The sequence below is a fragment of the Macaca fascicularis genome, chromosome 17 (assembly GCF_037993035.2).
Source record: "Macaca fascicularis isolate 582-1 chromosome 17, T2T-MFA8v1.1".
In the NCBI taxonomy this organism is placed as follows: domain Eukaryota; kingdom Metazoa; phylum Chordata; class Mammalia; order Primates; family Cercopithecidae; genus Macaca; species Macaca fascicularis.
Window position 1 is genome coordinate 101031521 of NC_088391.1, and position 18735 is coordinate 101050255.

General features: G+C 46.2%; 1 protein-coding gene across 1 annotated transcript in view; it reads left to right on the forward strand.

Annotated features, from left to right (window-relative positions):
- The window catches only part of COL4A2 (collagen type IV alpha 2 chain), a 202120-nt gene that overhangs the window by 123186 nt on the left and 60199 nt on the right, over window positions 1-18735 (forward strand). Inside the window, exons 7-17 of the mRNA XM_005586239.4 lie at window positions 839-955; window positions 2252-2323; window positions 2782-2817; window positions 2926-2988; window positions 5018-5053; window positions 7095-7136; window positions 8985-9083; window positions 10747-10782; window positions 11351-11401; window positions 12471-12515; window positions 18479-18532. Of these exons, the coding sequence (XP_005586296.3) occupies window positions 839-955; window positions 2252-2323; window positions 2782-2817; window positions 2926-2988; window positions 5018-5053; window positions 7095-7136; window positions 8985-9083; window positions 10747-10782; window positions 11351-11401; window positions 12471-12515; window positions 18479-18532 (651 nt within the window). The remainder of the gene's footprint in view (window positions 1-838; window positions 956-2251; window positions 2324-2781; window positions 2818-2925; window positions 2989-5017; window positions 5054-7094; window positions 7137-8984; window positions 9084-10746; window positions 10783-11350; window positions 11402-12470; window positions 12516-18478; window positions 18533-18735) is intronic.

Sequence of the window (18735 nt, forward strand, 5' to 3'; positions counted from 1 at the left end):
AGCAAAACAGGCTGTGGCCAGGTAGTGCATAAATTATAGATTATTAACCCAGCCCCTGTAATCTCCTGGAACTAGCTTAAGGCAGTGAAAATGCCCACAAATTTAGCCTGAGTCCCTCTAGTCACTGCAGACACTTGGCTGTGTTGCCTTCCCCACCCCAGACATTTCAGAAAACCTGACATGCTTCATATTCGTGTTTAAAATCTAAAAGGTCATGTTTCCCAAGAAAACAAACAAGAGCCAATCAGTTCTTTTAAATATGCCAAGGCCACTGATAAAATCATGTTGTGGGTGTGTCTTCTCTGTTTAGGATGTGGATCTGTGAAACTCACTATCTAAAATTGAGCTGGGCACAACTGATAAGGACCTCCCTGTTATCCCTGAGAAGGAGGTAGCTGCTTCTGAAATCTCTCCCAGAATTTTTAAAATGTACCTTTACTTGTTTTCTGCAGGGATAAGGACCTTCCTGTTACCCCTGAGAAGGAAGTAGCTGCTTCTAAAATCTCTTCTAGAATTTCTGAAATGTAATTTTACTTGTCCCTGCTAATAGACAGTCACTCAACTAGTAAGACAGAAGAAACCCCAACAGTGTACTTCTTACCCAAGCCCAAGTAAAGCAGAACTTTGCTTCGAAATCCTTTCCCTGCTTAGAACTATACCTTATGCCTTCACTGATTTAATCTTTCATTCATTCATTTGTTCACTTTTGAGGTGTCTTTTCCTTGGATTCATGCCGGGAACGTGGCTTATGAGAATATTTAAGACTGTTTTATCACACAGTTACGTGGCAACTGGAAACCTGCTGGTTGGCTGATTCTCTCACTGCTGTCTTTCCCAGGGACACCCGGGGCAAGGTGGGCCCAGGGGAAGGCCCGGCTATGATGGCTGCAACGGAACCCAGGGAGACTCAGGTCCACAGGGGCCCCCCGGCTCTGAGGGGTTCACCGGGCCTCCCGTGAGTATCCCCACAGTGCCTGTGCTCCAGGGACAGGCAGACCCCTGCTAAGCCGTACCTTTATAACCTGGGGGGGCTCCCGCTCATTATGGCCAGAACGGAAGCATAACTGCTTGTTGACGCCCAAGACATGATGTTTCTGGATTCAAATAACTTCGTTTTTCATATCCTTTGAATGTTAGATAGAAAATCGTTGTGGTTGATGTTGTTCACTCTCCCAGTCTCCTAAGCGTCACTTCATTTTCTCCCAAATTCTCATGATGAATAGTGGAGTCGTAAAATGAAAATTAAAAAGCTGAAACCTTGACAGAATTCTGTCCATCACCATCCTTATCAGATTCTGAAATACTTTGTGATGTGGGAGTGCAGTTATTCTCCAGCAGATACAAGGCAGGAGTTTGTTTTTTAATGGAGGAACTTTTATATAGTCATCTGTTTTGTAGCCTCATTTATTTTTTTAAGGTCTTGGTAAAACGTCCTGAAATAATGTCTTCAGTAGTATGTTGCTACCTTATTTCCAAGAAAATCTTGCAAATTCAGGGTTTTACTAAAATTTTGTTTGGTGAGACTTTTTATTTAAAAAAAAAAAAAAACTAAAGTGGGGGGGAGGAACAGTCATTAATCACCTTCATCACGTTTTCACCTGAAGCGAGTAGATTTCTCCTCCTGCTCAGTTCCAGCTCCACCTGCCAGTTCCCCTTTCCTCAGCTGTTTCTGTTTTATGTGGTTCAATTTTTCAATAAACTACATCAATTTCTACTCTATATATCATCGATTTCATTATCAAGAAACATATCTATTACTTTAAGTGGTTCTTATAGTAGGTGTTGAAAGATATTTACACATGCACATATGTATATACCTACCGTTTATATTTGACACAATTCCAATTTTAAAGAATGACCCAGTATCTATCCCGCAAATGGTTGCTTGAGTTAATACGTTTAGTACACTCATGCCAAAGAAAGCACATAGTAGTATTATCAGAATAAAAATAACATTGGCATACTAGAGGGTTGGTTGACAGAGATTCATTTGGGTTTTGAAAATAATTTAAATCCCGAAGTATTTCTGTTCTAACTCTAGGAAAGATACGATTGGGTCAATAGGAAATTAAAGGTGTCTCCCCTGTTGCTGAATATGGGGCTGGTGTTCAGAATAACCCCCATGAACCATAAGAACAATTAGACCTTGCCTACAAAAGTCAATGTTCCATCATCCAAATTATCATAGATGCACCGAATGTTAATGGACTTTTTTTTTTGTTTTTTCTTTTTACAATATACTGCTAATTAGGGGCCCCAAGGACCAAAAGGGCAGAAAGGTGAGCCTTATGCACTGCCTAGAGAGGAACGCGACAGATATCGGGTACGTTTGCAAGAGATGGGAGGGGTAATGAAGGGACCCAGTATAAATTCTCAACTAGCAAAGTTAATTGCCAAGTGAACTTTGCATGTAAGAATGAATGTACTGAAGGCATGCCGAGAATGGCAGCATAACCCAAGTCACATTGAATGTAAAAGTCATCTTGTTTCTGATCAGGATGTTTTCAATCTTATTTTTAATTGTGTGTTTATCTCTTTCCCATATTCACAATACTCCAAGCCAAGTTAGTATTTGTACTTAATATTAGTAAATATTAATATTACTAAAATATATTCTGGCTAAATCACAATATTAGTAAAAATTAATATTAGTAAGTTAACATTACTAAGTCCTGATAGGGCTGATCTGTTTGATATGCTTATTTCCAACTGCAATAGAAGGTAACTAAATCTGAAGATGGTTAAAAGCTATCACTCTTAAAATTATTTCTTCTCCGTTAGGGCGAACCTGGGGAGCCTGGATTGGTCGGTTTCCAGGTAAGTTTATTTTTATTAGACGAAATTCGAAGCAAAAGTTTAAGAGCTTCAGAACTCCAAGTACCAGTTTACCTCTCTTAAAAACATTCTCTCGCTACCTATCCATAGGGACCTCCCGGCCGCCCTGGGCCTGTGGGGCAGATGGGTCCAGTTGGAGCTCCAGGGAGACCAGTAAGTGCTGGGACACAGGTGCCGACTCTGGGACCATCATCAGGTCATCCCTTCCAGATGCCACTTCTTTAGGGGTTGAATCCAGATGAGAGCTTTAAGAATAATTATGATGCTTACAGGTGTAGCAGAGAACATTAAAACGGACCATTCCTTGCACACATTCTGCTGCTGTTAAGGTTGAAGAATAAGAACTTAAAATTATGGTCACCAGCTCAGTGCCAGTTATGTCAAATTTTGACTTGGTCCTGGCAGGGTGCCCTTCCATCCCCACCCCATACCTACCCAGTGACAAAGAGCCCATCATCCCTGGGCAAGGCAAACCAAAGTCCCACAGGTTCATAAGGAGGAAATGGGGTTGGCCTGGGCCACGCCCGTGCTAGCAGGCGCATCACACCTGGGCTCATTCCAGCAGGTGAGATATTGGCCATTGTTTAACAAAATGGCCCTAGAGGGCTCATTGCAAGTAGGAAAGAGCAGGAAAAGGCACTTGCTAAGGCTTGTGCAGCTCTCTGGCCACTCCCACCACTGCACAGTGACCTGGAAGGTGAACTGGCCACTGCGAGAGCTCCTGACTCTCATTCCCCACATGTGTTAGTAATCGGATAAACAGGCCTTAACTTATACAAGGAGAGATCTGGGCTGCAGGTAAACGAGACCTCCTCACAGGAAGCCATCGCTCAAGACCAAGACAAGCTATCAAGGGACACTACCACTAATTCCTTGACAGATACTGAGGAAAAAAATGAAGTCATATATATTTGGGGAGACTCAGTCAAACTAACAGTTGGGGGTGGGGGTACTTATTATTTTCTTCAGATTATAATGAATAACAATAATAATAATAGATTTTGTCTCTACAAAGCAGATTTCCCTGGTGCTGTGAAAGTCATTTTTGCAAGTGGCCGTGTCTGTGAAAGACCTGGTCAGGGTGACCGAAATCAGGATCGTACGAGGCGCCCTCGCTGTTTCACTGCATTCGGTTGTCGGCTGAGTCACAGCACACATGCCACATGCCTGGGTTTCTTTTTTTTTTTTCTTTATTTGAGACGGAGTCTCGCGCTGTGTCACCCAGGCTGGAGTGCAGTGGTGCGATCTCGGCTCACTGCAAGCTCCGCCTCCCGGGTTCAAGCCATTCTCCTGCCTCAGCCTCCAAGTAGCTGGGACTACAGGCGCCCGCCACCACGCCCGGCTAGTTTTTTGTATTTTTAGTAGAGACGGGGTTTCACCGTGTCAGCCAGGATGGTCTCGATCTCCTGACCTCGTGATCCACCCGCCTCGGCCTCCCAAAGTGCTGGGATTACAGGCTTGAGCCACCGCGCCCGGCCAATGCCTGGGTTTCATACTTTAAATGCACAGCTCAGAGAAGTCGGACACAACAGATTGTACTTGCTAGGTCCTTAGCTGCTCTGACAGCTTTTGGTTCTTCACATGAGCCAGGCAATCATCCACAACCCCCTCCTTGTCCGCTCCTTTGTATCCACTTATTTGTATTTAAACACTCTTCTGGTCTGAAATGCTTTACTCCTAAACACGGTGCTGACACCGAATGCGCTGCAGAAGGACACACCGTGACATTGCAGATGGACTTTCCACCCTGCAGTGCCAGCCTGTAGATTCATTCTGTCCATGAACACTGGCCAAGCTACCAGGAAGAAGTGCCGCATGGAGTCTCGTGGGGACTCCCAGAGGAACTTGGGGAAACTGTCTCTGCAGTCACAGGGCCTGGGACCTTGCAAAGGGATCAGAACAAACACAGAGAGGACATGGGTGAAGTCAAAAGCCTAAACACACAAAAGCAAAGCAGAAACAGCTGTCTGTAGACAGCCGGCAGATTCTGAGAACTGGAGCTGACCCGAGTCCCTCTCCCCCAGTATGTCATCCCTGCCAAGCCAAATGCATCAGAAACCTCCATGCATCCTACACAGTGTCCTAAATGTACAGTAAATGGCTTTCCCAGAGCTTTCCAGCGGATGTTATCTGGGTCCTGGGGTAAAGAAAACACTTTACACATTTCTTTGTATTTGTACAGGGACCACCCGGACCCCCTGGACCAAAAGGACAGCAAGTAAGTTGGTTTTGGGGGTTGAGGATGAGGGAAGTGGGTACTTAGGTGTTTGTGGGTCTGTTTTTTACCATAAAACTTCTTGGTTAACAAGTATTTATTGTTTATATTATGATGAAAACGGTTTTGTAGGTTTTTAAGACTTAATGTTAAACTCCAAGGATAGATCCATGGTGCCTCTGGACATTAAAAAAGTGAATAGGTGGAATGATTTGTTGTTTGCAAATTAATTCCCACACGCCTGTTGGTATATGAAAACCAAACGGATGAATATTTGATTGAAAATGAAGATTAGAACAATTTAGGGACAGCTCACATTTATTCAAGTGCATTGATTTACGAGAATGGATAAAACGTAACTCTATCTGTTGTAGGGAGGCCAATGTCATTCTTCTTACCCGGCTAGAATTAGGTTCTACAGGAGTCTAATGTCAGCCTCTAGGGATATATTCAGTGATAGTCAAGTTAGGCTAGAGCCCAAAGCTATGTACTGTTTTCATCCCAGAAAGGTTATTAAATTGGTTGGAACACAGCAAAGTAGGTGGTTTGTTAGAAACTCGGAGGACAGAACTAGGGTTCCTTATTATCTGGGAAAGCTGGATAAATGTCCAAGACAAACGAATGCAGTTGACAAGGGAAGTATTTGATCAAAATGCGACGTAATTCAGAAATGCTGGGCTGCCAACGGGAAGCATCTAGGAACCTTTCCCTTGCCCTGTGTCCCGATGGAGGACGCGCCAAGGCCACACATTGCCATGCCTGCCCATTGCTGTGACCCCTGGTGACCACAGCTGCCACCGCCCATGCCCCCAGGCTCCTGTCCCCTGTGACACGGCTTCCTGTCGGATGGGGAGCTTGCGCAGGCTGCTGGACGCCCCACCGCCTGGCAGCCTGGAGCAGGATAAGATGGGCTGCAGGCCAAGAGCAGCAGAAATAGGACCGGGCGGCCGGGCTGAGGAGGCAACAGCCAAGCCCTGAGCCCAGGCGTGAGCCTCAGATCTCCCCTTGCTGCAGCAAACATAAACAGCCCTCCTCACCCCTGACCAAGTCACTTCCTGGTGACTTTGACGACCAGCTCAGGAGGCAGAGAGGGACCGTGGGGGACTCACACAAATTGCATTCTAATCTAGCTTGGCTGTGTTTCTGGGCTTTGATTTTAGCTCCCCGCCAGGTGGGGAAGAAGCAAAAGGCAAAAATTCATTGAAGGCTTTGTTTGTGTTTTCAGAAAATATCTGGACATTGGAGGGGGCGGACGGTAGACTGCAGAGAGAGAGAGCTCAGATAGGACCTGTGTGACCCTGTTGTCACTGTGGGAACACAGCAACCCTGGGAAACAAGCAAAGCTGTTGGGAGTAGAAGAGGACTGTGCCTATGATGTGCACAAATTTGTCGTCTTGCTTTTTCTATGCACGAATCTTAGAGGTCAGCGTTGTCAGTCCTCCCACACATGGCTACTGCGTTCATGAAATGATTAAATCCTTACTGTGACACTGGGCCTAGCTTTGCTTCTTAAGCAAAAAGGGAGACAGAAAGGCTGGAGAAAGCCCGGAGAATCACCTAAAATCATTATATTCTGATTGATTTTAAATTTCCAAAGATTATTAAAAAGATGGGTAGAGTTTATATGAAATGAGGATTATTTTGCCAAAATGAGAGAAGACTAAGCCAGAAGAAAAGACAAATCATGGTCTTCAAATGCAGAGTCCAGGGAGTGAAACGGGGCTGCTTCCTCTATCTACAGGGGCCAGAACCCAGGGATATGCTCTCAGACTACAGTCTGCAGAGACCATATACTCACAATTGAGGGCCAGCACCACCTGGAGTCCAATCTCAGCTCCCACTCATTCACTCTGAGGCCTCGGTCAACCGATAGGACAAACTGTCAGTTAGTTTCTACAACGCAAAGCAAGAATATTATGAAAATACAGTTGCTCAGTAAAGTTGCCGATACATAGGTCTTGGGTATCTTTTTCTAAGAAAAATAATTTTATTTCTCTCTGATTATTAGCTTTTTAAAACTTACAAAAATTATTTATCTTTTCAGGGCAACAGAGGACTTGGTTTCTACGGAGTTAAGGGTGAAAAGGTAAAGGAAGCCTGGTCAGTTCCAGCAGAGGCATGCAGCATTTCTCAGCCAGGAAATAAATCATTTTAATTACTAAGTTCTATGCTGTAAAATTTTTACCTTGAGTTGGTCTGCAGACAGACCATTTGCGTAGGGAAATAATCATTGCAAAGTGCTAAGTTGTCACCCACATGCCAGTGATTAATTCTGCATCAACGAGATGGTAAACGTGGACCATCTAGGCTAGCCGAGACTCTGACACAGAGACATAAACTCAGCTCATCTTCAGCACGTGGAGGTGAGGACATGCCATTGAGGGCATCTTCTCATGTGTGGAACCCAGAGGTGATTGAGGGACTGAAACTAGAACCAGAGACTGACATGGAGCCATCACAGGGACCAGGGGATCTCAGGGACCAGCCCTGGTAGGCCACAAAGGCAGCCATAAGGACCATGTGGCTTTTCTCCTTAGAACAGTGAATCTTAGAACAGTGCTAAGATTCAAAGACCTCATGACCTTTGAGAGGAACATATGAGATCACATGCACGACAGGCTTGATGCAGCGCCCACACCCCGCAAGCAAAACCTCACCAACACAGTCCCATTGCATTCACCACAAAAGCCATGTACCCACTGTAAAACAGACCTGTCCCTTGACTTCATGCCTGGAACATTTCTATTTTGTTTTCCATTCTGCTTTTTGATGGAACAGCACAGAAAGTTGAATCAAGTCCTGCTCATGTTTGAAGAGGAAACTCTTCCTTCTTTACATTAATGCCATAGAAGAAGTCAGAAAAGAACAATTAGCAAGCAGAGGGCTTCTGGGAAAAAAAGAAAGAAAAACATTGAAGATCCAAACACATAAAAATGTATAGCCCCATACGATGAAATAGTACAACATAATAAAATAAAATAAAAACGAGAAATCTGGGAAGAAATCATTGGTGGGAGAAGAGAATAGTCCTGTTGAATGTAATGGAGATTAAGTTTGAGTCTACAGTCTACAAAGGGCTTATGCAAATAATTAGCAAAGAACATCAGGGGCCCAACAGGTACAAGGGCGGAGAACAAACAGTTTGGGTATTTTAAGATACTCTATTAGTGGACACTCGGCGTGCACTGTGGAGTATCATTTTCTGCAGCTGATCCATCATCCCCTTTACTGCTGTCCATGTTATGTGATATCCGGGCTCAGACTTGTATGATATAGTTTAATGTGGAAACAAAGGAAAAGACAATAATGTTCTTTTTGTGTCCGTTTCTGGGAGGTAAAGCCAGAATATTATGCAAGGATAGTTGTCCAGTAATGTTTTAGATAGATTGGTTTCACCATCTGTGCACCACATCAAAAAGCGTTTTCTGCTAATGATAAAAATGCAAATTAAAGCAATCTTGGGATATTATCTTTATTCAAGATTGCTTTTTATTATATAACAACATCTTTAGCTGGGGAAGTAGTCTTTCGTTTCTTCAGCATTTCTTTTATCTTGGTGCCCATCTTGGCAACCAGTAGAGTAATACCTGTCAAAAACCATGAAGACATTAAGTCTTCATACCTAATAATTCCCATATGTAGAAATTCATTGTAAGGCAATAACCCCACAGAAACAAATGCAGTTCAGAATTGTGAACAACCTACATGGCCTTTATGCATAAATTCTAAATGATTGCTAATGAGAGGAGGATACAAAAGGCTTACACCAGGATTACTCTATTTTGTGATTATTATACTATAAAGAGGTATACATATGGTAAGTAATATGCAAAAAGGGTTAAAACTGTGGTATTTTGGCCGTATTGTGTTTGTATTCGAGTTTTGTGGTTTCCTTTCTATTTAAAGACAACTGCTTTTGCTAAATAACTTGCAGGGTGACGTAGGGCAGCCGGGACCCAATGGGATTCCATCGGACACCCTCCACCCCATCGTCGCGCCCACGGGAGTCACCTTCCACCCAGATCAGTACAAGGTAAAGAGCAAAATTGACTGTTTTCCTAGTTGAACTGAAAAAAGGAGAATAAAAGTAAATTTCTTCACTTGTATTCAGTCACATTCCGAATAGAAAAAGCCTCACCACCAACTTGGAAAATTACGCATGAAAACATAACCAAGTCCTCCCAGAATGTTTTCAACACTTGCGGACAGTTACTAGATCCACAGTGCAATTGCTTCGTCAGTCCATCGTCTCAGACAATTGTGATGAATCTGAAGCAACATGAGAATTCATCAAAAAATAAAAACCTCACGTCTATCCTTACGTTCAGTGTAGATGGAGGCTAATGGTCATACCGTCATTCAAAGCCAGAATCACAGAACTATCTAGCAAAATGTGTTCAGCAAAATAAAACCTACTTCCTTGCTGACATGAAGCACCTTTTGGAGGATCAAAGTCAGTTTTTGACAGTTTCTGAATCGTTCAATTCACATTTTGCTTAATTGAAATCATGCTCTTAGTCTGAAATAGGAATTGCCGTCCACTCTGCCTGGGTTTGAAGGCTTCTGTGCCACCCACTCGCTCAGGGAGGTCCTGCAGCCTTTCTAGGGCTTCCTGTTCTCCTTGTCAAATGGGAATGGTGACACTGACCTGGAGCTGATGAGGAGGTTGCAGGCGACTGTGAAACACTCAGTACCATGTGGGGCACACAGAATACCTGGGAACTAAAATAGAAACCCCAAATGTGGAGATCTTATCTTTCCAAATAGAATCTGATTCCCAACTCTTGAGCATCTGTCAGGATGGGTCTTGGTTCCTGGGTCGTGGGTCGTGGGTCCTGGGTCCTGGGTCCTGGGTCCTGGGTCCTGGGGCGGATTTGGCAGGCAGGACCACTGCCTTACGGGGGAAATCAACCTAGGTGGCTGTGGCCCAAATTATGAGTGACTGTTGACAAAAGTGTCCTGGGAGGCAGCAGGGAGGGCCTCTGTCCAGCTTCTGGATGGGAGCCCAGAGCAGGGTTGATGTGTGTGGAGGTGCTCAATCTTCTGAGTCAGGCTTCCCACCCTGTCTACAACCCAGGCCACGGTGGGATCCAGGGCTGAGCATGGCCAACCTGCAGGGACAGTTGTGAGGTGCAGGAATCGAAGGTACCTTCCAGGAATGACGGGGACAGAGGACCCGCCAGTTGCTGTTTCTTTCACCATTTTAGACACAGAGAAGTGGGAAAAACGTAGATCGTGTTTTTGATCTATGATACTGACATGGTTTTCAACAGCCGCTTTTGCTTCAATATGTTCCATGTGTATCTTCTCAGAGGACGTCCTAGTAACGTTTTCTTCCAAAGAGTATTTTCATTAAGGCTTTTCCTTGGGCACGTTCTCCCACGATAGGGATGTAAACATCTGCCTGGAGCTGTGTGGGGGATAAAGGAAAACACAGAGAAGGAAAGACAGACTTTCACCTGTACCAAGAGGAATACATGAATTAATTTGTCTTGTGAAAATCTAGAAGAAATAGCACATCTTTTCCCTTGAACTTTGAAGCTGCAAAATTTAAGAGTCGTGTGTTGCAGTCAATTGATAATGATTGTTTGAGGATTGATTCAGTACTTTCAGCCCATGTAATGAACCTTGATTGATTTTTACCCGTTACCATCCTTAAATTAATAAGCATTTCTTATTTTTCATATTCTTCACAGGGTGAAAAAGGCAGTGAGGGGGAACCAGGAATAAGAGTAAGTCGAGTAATGCACCTGCTCCCTCCCCTGTGGCTCCTGGGTGCTCGGCTTCTGCCGGGCATGACGGGGTGCACCGTGCGCTCGGGGCCCACACACCGTCAGTCTCTCATCCCCTTGTCCATAGCAGGACAGTATTAGCATGCATTTTTACACTCTGTTTCCAGAAGTCAGTTCTAGAATGTCTTCCTCTTGGTAACGTAAACACTGGCTAATCATCTTCTGAGGTTTGGGAAGGGAGCGTGAAGATGGCAGAGGGGCGTGGCTTCCATTCAGGCGCCACCAGGTTCTGCCCTCTGTCCCCTCTGTCACTGCCTGTCCTCAGAGCTTCACGGTCACTTACCACGTGACGTGACACACGCAGTCCTGGATGGGTGACAGCCCAGGAAGGCTGGCGGGTCTCCTAGGACCGTGCCCTGCACTGCGCCTGAGTTGAGCATCGCCAGGCGGTCTGGACACCATCGGGGCTGAGGACACAGAACCCGGGAGCAGAGGATGACACGTGGGCCCTGCCGGCTGGAGGGGCCACCCCTGGGCTGCTCCTTATGCCCCTTCTGCTCTCTCCTAGGGCATTTCCTTGAAGGGAGAAGAAGGAATCATGGGCTTTCCTGGACCGAGGGTAAACCACGCCTTTTATTACTGCAGTTGTTGGTTTGGTTTGGTTTTTTTAGGTAGGCTTTCCTTTTTAGAGCTGTTTCAGGTTCACAGCAAAATTTACCAGAAAGTACAGAGATTTCCCATTATTACTCCCCCCCGACACACACACACAGCCCTCCAGCACGAACATCTTGCTCTGGGGGCTGCACTGGCTACAATCCCGTGAACCACCTTGACACACCCTCTGTGGAGGAGGCGCGAGTGCCGCACAAACCTTCCTGCTTGTGTGCGTTCAGCTCAGTTAGTCTGGTAACCAAAAATGTAGAATATCTTAAACACACACTGATTTCCGACGGTCCCAAGAGCCCAACAAAAATGTCCCTAGTTGTAAGGGGCAGGAAGGGGTCCCTGTCCACGGTGTTTCAGCCACCTGAGAGACAGACCTCAGCTTCAGAGCCCCAGCCTGGACTGACCCCACTCACTCCACGACCACACCTAGCTGAGGGCTGGGACAGGTGGTCAGAGCCCTGGGCCCAGGAAGAGAACAGAGTTTTGGTGACTATCTGGCAGTTGGTACCACTCAAAAGACCATATTTTACATTCTCCAAAAATAAGAATAGAGAGACACAGTAGAACATTGGAGTACAAGCCTTTTTATATTTTTAGTTTTTTATTGTGCTGTCTTGGTGGATTTCTCTGTATTTCTTGAAGTGGTAGCAATGATGCGTGTTCTGAAAGCATTGCTAAAATGATGTATGTCCCTCAGGAAATGAAAGTCTTGGGATGGCTCTGATGCCTTCCGTAGTGAAGCACCTTTGAAATTAGGATGGATTCTGCTTTCTTTGAGCCTTTTTATCATAGTCATTATTTCCCACCCCCACCCCCCACAACTTTGTAAAGAGGGAAGAATTATATTAATAGTTGGTATTGAATTTGACAATTTGTTCCTATTCTTCAAAGTCTGGACCTGAGACTTGTTCAGTCTGTCTGTCAGCATTTTGCTGTAGTCACAGCCAGGTGCTGTAGTCAAGCCCTCTGGAAATGTTACTGCATATTCTGAGCTGTTTGCTTCTGTTTTTTGTTCAATCCAGGGTCCCCCTGGCTTGAGTGGTGAAAAAGGATCACCAGGACAGAAGGTAAGCTGGATGCATGAACTGCAGTCTACTCTGGGCCCACGACATCCCACAGAGGTTAAGTAAGTAGGCCTTGGCATCTCAGGAAAGAAAATTCATCTCTAGGAAAAACATCGAAAACGGTTCTCGTATTTGCAGTCACACAGATAATCCTGCCTCCCAGGTCATTCACAATACTTGAGCTGGGTCATTACCTTGGCTCTCATTTTTGCAAACTGTCTTTTGGTTCCTCCCCTTCAAAGCGTCCGTCACTCGACCCCACCAGCCGTGGCTTCTGTATCGTCCAGCCCCACACCCCTCCTCCGTGTCCTTGTCGCTCGTAGGAAGGTCCTGGACTTGGTAACCCAGGGTCCACCTCAATGTTTTTATAGATCGACCCATACTCTGACACTTCATTTACGTTTAATGACAACCCAATTATTTTTATCATGAGTTCTGTGGACAGATTTTCGGCTTTTTTTTTTTTTTAAGGAGAAAAATGTTAGGTAAGAAATGTATTATGGACCAGGAGCAGTGGCTCATGCCTGTAATTCCAGCACTTTGGGAGGCCCGAGGAGGGTGGATCACCTGAGGTCAGGAGTTTGAGAGCAGCCTGACCAACATGGTGAAATCCTCTCTCTACTAAAAATACGCAATTTGCCAGGAGTGGTGTGGGCACCTGGAATCCCAGCTACTCAGGAGGCTGAGGCAGGAGAATCACTTGAACCCAGGAGGCAGAGGCTACAGTGAGCTGAGATCAAGATCGGGCCATTGTACTCCCGCCTGGGCAACAAGAGTGAAACTCCATCTCAAGATAATAATGATGATAAAATTTTAAAAAAGAGATGTATTATGAATCTAGGTCAGATTTAGAACCGTCTGAACTCTAGGTCATACACGATGTTTTAGTTCAGTGGTTGATGCCTTTTCACTGTTCGCTGTGCCTACGGGTCCCACCCCACAGCCCACAGCACACGCCTCCCACGGCAGGCCCGGCAGACTGCCCCGGCACCACCACTGACAGCCCCTTGGGTCTCACATGGCACTCATGCCAACATACACACACAGACGTGTAGCTTCACATGCATATAACGGAGCAACAAAAGAAATGACCGTGTCTGTGCTACTCTGCCCAGTGCCACTTAGAGAGTGTTCCACATTGGCAGGTACGCATCTGCCTCGTTCTTTAAAGCTGCAGAGAATGGCAGTCAGTGGATGCGTCGTATTTCCTTGCCCCCTCGAGGTGGTTTTCGTATTTCCAGCAAACATGCAGTCACCTCGGTGTACACAGGGCTTGGTTGCCTGCCCACGGGCTAGTATGTCCATCGCTCAGTCCTAGTAGGTGCATAGAGATAGAGTATTATCAAAATCCCTAGCCTCGGAATCACAACTCCATTGAATCCTGCTCAGGGCTGCACGGAGGTAGTGTGGCATCTGGAGGCCCACGGGCTGCGGTTAGCTGGTGCAGAAGCTCGGCAGGCCTGGTGGGGGTTCTGCGTGCTTGTTCCAGGACCGCAGATGGACCTGCCTCCCAGACTCCCTTTCTGACCTCCACTGGCTCTAGGCATGGTCGTCTTGACCCAGCATTCTGGTTTTGACCATTCAAACTTAACACCGATCTTGCTGACTTCCTGCAACCTCAAATGATCTTTCTGTTCCCATTCCTGTTATTTTATGCTAAATTCAGCCCAGGGAGCCAGTGCCAGGCTTTGCCGTAATCAGGAGTACTCCCAAAGGCAGCACACCTACAGCAAGAGCTATCCAAACCCACCCCACCCCGAGGCCACATTCTAGTTCATGGCTTAGGAAAAGCAAACCTTGTAAAGGGACAGAGGCTAAAGCAGACATTATCATTCAAAAGTAACCCGTTTCCACCTACCCCATGTGATTGAAGTGCTGCTGTTAATTTCCTGCCATGTGCTAGTAAAATTATAATTATCTTTAGTTTTCCATCTTCAACACAAGGGAGTTGTAGTGTTTAAAAGTACATTTCCAGGTACCTGTAATCCCAGCAGTTTGGGAGGCCAAGGTGAGGGAATCATAGAGGTCAGGAGTTCAAGACCGACCTGGCCAACATGGTGAAACCCTGTCTCTACTAAAAATATTTTTTAAAAAAAAATTACCTGGGTGTGGCGCATGCCTGTAATTCCAGCTACTCGGGAAGCTGAGGCACAAGAATTGCTTGAACCCAGGAGGCAGAGGTTGCAGTGAGCCAAGATCGCACCACTGCACTCCAGCCTGGGAGAGAGAGTGAGACTCAGTCTCAAAAAAAAAAAAAAAAAAAAAGGTGCAGTTCCACAGAACTGCTCCCTGGAACTTCAAAGTTAATGAAAGACAAGATGCTATGCAAACAGTGGCCACCTGGCAGCTCCAGGGCTGGGGCCCAGACATGAGGATGGTGAGGCGTCAGGCTTTCATTTCCCAGCTTCCTTTCTACAGTTGCAACAACCCGGGAAAACGCAGATATTTCCAGTGAAGTGGGTTACGGGGAGGCAGTTTACTCAACTATAGAAATGGGAGACAGGCAGACATACACAAATGACGCAGCCACCCTGCTTATGAGCACCGTTCTGCACCGCAGCTGTGTCCGCCCTCTGTCATCCCACTGGCCAGGTGGCGTCACTCCACGACTTTCAGTTGTCACCACCCGACCCCTCCCCCCAGACACCAGAAGCCCCTCCAAGGAGCAACTGCTCGGTAACGTAAACAGTGCATCAAAATGGGAGGAACCAGAAAAAAAAGAGATATCCTGGGTAGGAACTTGCCCTCCTCTACGTAAACACGGGATTGGTCACCTGTCATCCCTACTGAGATTGTCAGAACTTCTATTCGTTCCAACCTTTTCTAAAAAGGAATGGAGACGTCGCGTTTATGAATTCGGTTATATTCAATTTTCTGAGAAATTAGAGATGGTTTCCCCTCCTTTTTCTGGGATAAACGTATCCTTAGTAACTGAGCAAATGCTGTCCCCAGTGTTATTTTATCATTTTAAAATAACTCCACAGAGTTATTTTTTAAAGTGTTCACTGAGACCTAGTCTCCTTTGAGGAGTACATGCTGCACCGGCACGCGTCATGTTGTGGGAAGCCCCCCTCAATAGGACCGTTGTCCTCTGTGAGGACCGTCCAGGACTCCAGGGACGCTGCATTTGCACCGGTGGCAGTGCCGATGACTTAGACTCTCACCAGATCCAGCCTCAGTGTTCCCTGTGGCTGTGTGTAGGTTTTCTCTGCAGAGCTTGAAGTGGCAGACGTGACCTCAGATTGAGTTCTTTTATGGAACTCTCACTCTCTTTCGTCTTTTATACTAAATTGCATCTCATTTGCAGGCTGGCAGCGTTTCTTTGCAGACACCCCTCTTTCAGGAGGCACATGCGTTCTATTTAGCCTAGCAGGTGCTCCCTCGACCACTGAAATGAAAAGGGTACAACAGGCAAATGAAGAACAGAAAGATAACAGGGGCCAGTTCACACCATGAGAGACAGCAGACTGCTTTTAAGCTGTAGAAGCATGCATTTCCCTAAAAAAGTCTAGCCATACATTCTTTTCATCTGTTTGTTCTAGCTAGTCCCTAAGGACTTCTGCCTAAGGATTTTCCTTACTCCAGTTATTTCCACCCTTGAAAAACATAAAATCAACCTTGTACTTCTAAAATTGCATAATCAGAACTTCCCATGAATCATGTATATGAACTCACTGAATTCAAATGAGTGATGTTACTAGATTTGGGGGAGGGCCTGGGAGAAAGGAGTGTGCAGTTTCAAAACCCTTCGTAATTATCCATTCTAAAATAGTGATCTGCATGTCAGTCTCCTGACCTCAGCTTCCCCTAAGCGTGGGCTCTGTGGTGAGCTTGCTAGCAGGAGTACAGGCCTTGCCTGGAAGCAGGGTCTCAGGGAGCCCCACGGAGCCCCCGCTGGCTGCTTCCTGGGGTGGTCGCCAGCCTGACTCTGGGAGCGCCTGGGTGATTTCTCCTTGGCCATCCCTGCGCCTCCCTGACCCTGTTGTGTTTGCCACTGAGAAACAGAGAAGGAAAAAGTTTCGATCGGCATTTTGACTTAGGGTTCCCGCCTATTTGGGTTTCACTGCCAGTGGTCTCAGATGAACCCTGAGGGTGCATTTTCTCCTTAAGTCATGCATAACCCTCAGCCAACCCCAGTCCGTTGACCTGCTGACCTGCCGCTGGGAACTCCCCTGGAGACTTTTAGCTCATTGCTTTGGCTCTTGGGGTTCCAGCTGCCTCAGAGGAATCCTGAGTGCTCCTTAAGTTGTCCCCCTCCCCCAGTGGGTTTTCTATAATGCCCAGTGCATTTCACATGGTTCAGACGTACTTCCAGACTGCCCGTGCTGTCTTGAACGCTTCAGCAGAGATGGTGACACGTGGTGTCTGGGGTGCTTGTTTTGTTTGCTGAGGATGCCACAGCATGGGTGTGTGATGCCTGTGGCCCAGAGTGAAGCTCAGAGTTGACACATTCCAGGGTACCGTCTGAGCTGGCCAGTCTGTGGCTGTGCTCACGGCTCCCGCGGAGTGTCCAGCTGCCAGCTCCCATCCTGGCAGGTACTAGAGGATTCCTAGCTTATCTCATGACGTGGCCTCTAAACAGGACCTCATTTTTAAAATCACACAAGTTTGTCTTTACTTTTGAGTCTTCAGCTCCACCTAGTGTGAGACAAAGTCCGGGTCCAAACCACAGTACCACAACAAAACACACAGAGAGAAGCCCGTCTCAGTTCAGTCTAAACAACAGGACTTTCAGCACAGCTACTCCTGAGCGTCAAGATAACCTCGAAAGTAATCACAGAATGGACCTTTCTTCTACCTGTGGCGTCTGGCATTCTGAATTTTGGGAGCTGAACCATGCATATTCTTTAAAAGAGGGAATACATTGCTAGATTTTTAGAGAGCTTTACTCTTCTATCCAGATACCTCATGATACGACTCAGTGGTAAACTTTTTCTTTCAAAAAATGTTCAAGGGAATGAGAAAACAAAATTTAGTGTTATAGTTGTTTGTTGTTTTTGTTTTTGAAACAGGGTCTTGCTCTGTTGCCCAGGCTGGAGTGCAGTGGCACCATCACAGCTCACTGCAACCTCAGACTCCTGGGTTCAAGCGATCCTCCCACCTCAGCCTCCCAAGTAGCTGGGACTGCAGGTGCCTGCCACCATGCCTGATTACATTCTGTATTTTTTGTAGAGACAGGGTTTCACTGTTTCCCAAGCTGGTCTCAAACTGCTGGGCTTAAGCGATCCTCCCACCTTGGCCTCCCGAAGTGCTGGGATTACAGGCATGAGCCACCACACCCAGCAGAGATCTTTTTTAATGAAGAGAAAAAAACTCTAACTTAAGAGACTTTAATGCATCTATTTTGGTACCAAATGAAAAATTTCAAAATCCCCCCCTGGGGAAGGGTTTCAACAGTTGGTTCAGGTTGTCAACACCTGACCCCACTGATCAGTCGTAAAAGCAACTCGGCACTTGTACCTTCTGTAGGAGAAAAGGTGCCCAGCATCCTCTGCAAACGATGCCTGCTGAAAAGGGGAACCTGCACCTAGGGCAGCCTCCAGCCCTAATGACTCGTGTGGAGGAAACATGGGGTTAGAAGAACAGATTGTACGACCCCACGGGGGTGAGACCGACCGCAGCCCACCACACAGAATATCCGTGCCACAGTCGACCCAGTGTCTTCAACAGCCACAAAATGATATTAAAAACAAAGAAAGGAGGAAGGGACTATTGTGGATTAAATGAGAATTGAGAGACATAGCAGCCAAGTGTTATATTTGGATTTTTTTTGGCTCCTGGTTCAAGCAGAGCACCTTCAAAAGACACTTTTGGGACCAGAGTCAGGGAAAATTGAACACAGACTGGGTTAATGCATGACTTTAATGAACTGTTGTTAATTTTATGAGATACGATAATGCTATTATGGTCACTTTTTGGAGTTACACATTAGAGACAAAAATTAAAAGCATACATCTTTCTTGCAGGGAAGCCGAGGCCTGGATGGCTACCAAGGCCCTGATGGGCCCCGGGGACCCAAGGTGAGCCTGTTTGTCATGCCTTTGCCACTTACGGTGTCTCACCCACCCTGGCTGGCCTTACTCCCCTCCTGATGGTGTCGTGTGGAGGCGTCCCCTGTCCTAAAAAGTACGAGATCCCCAAACACATGGCACCTGACACTGGACAGACGAGGTGGATGGTGACCTTTGAGCCACGTGTGCTCCCAGCCAGGGAGAAGGGTGCC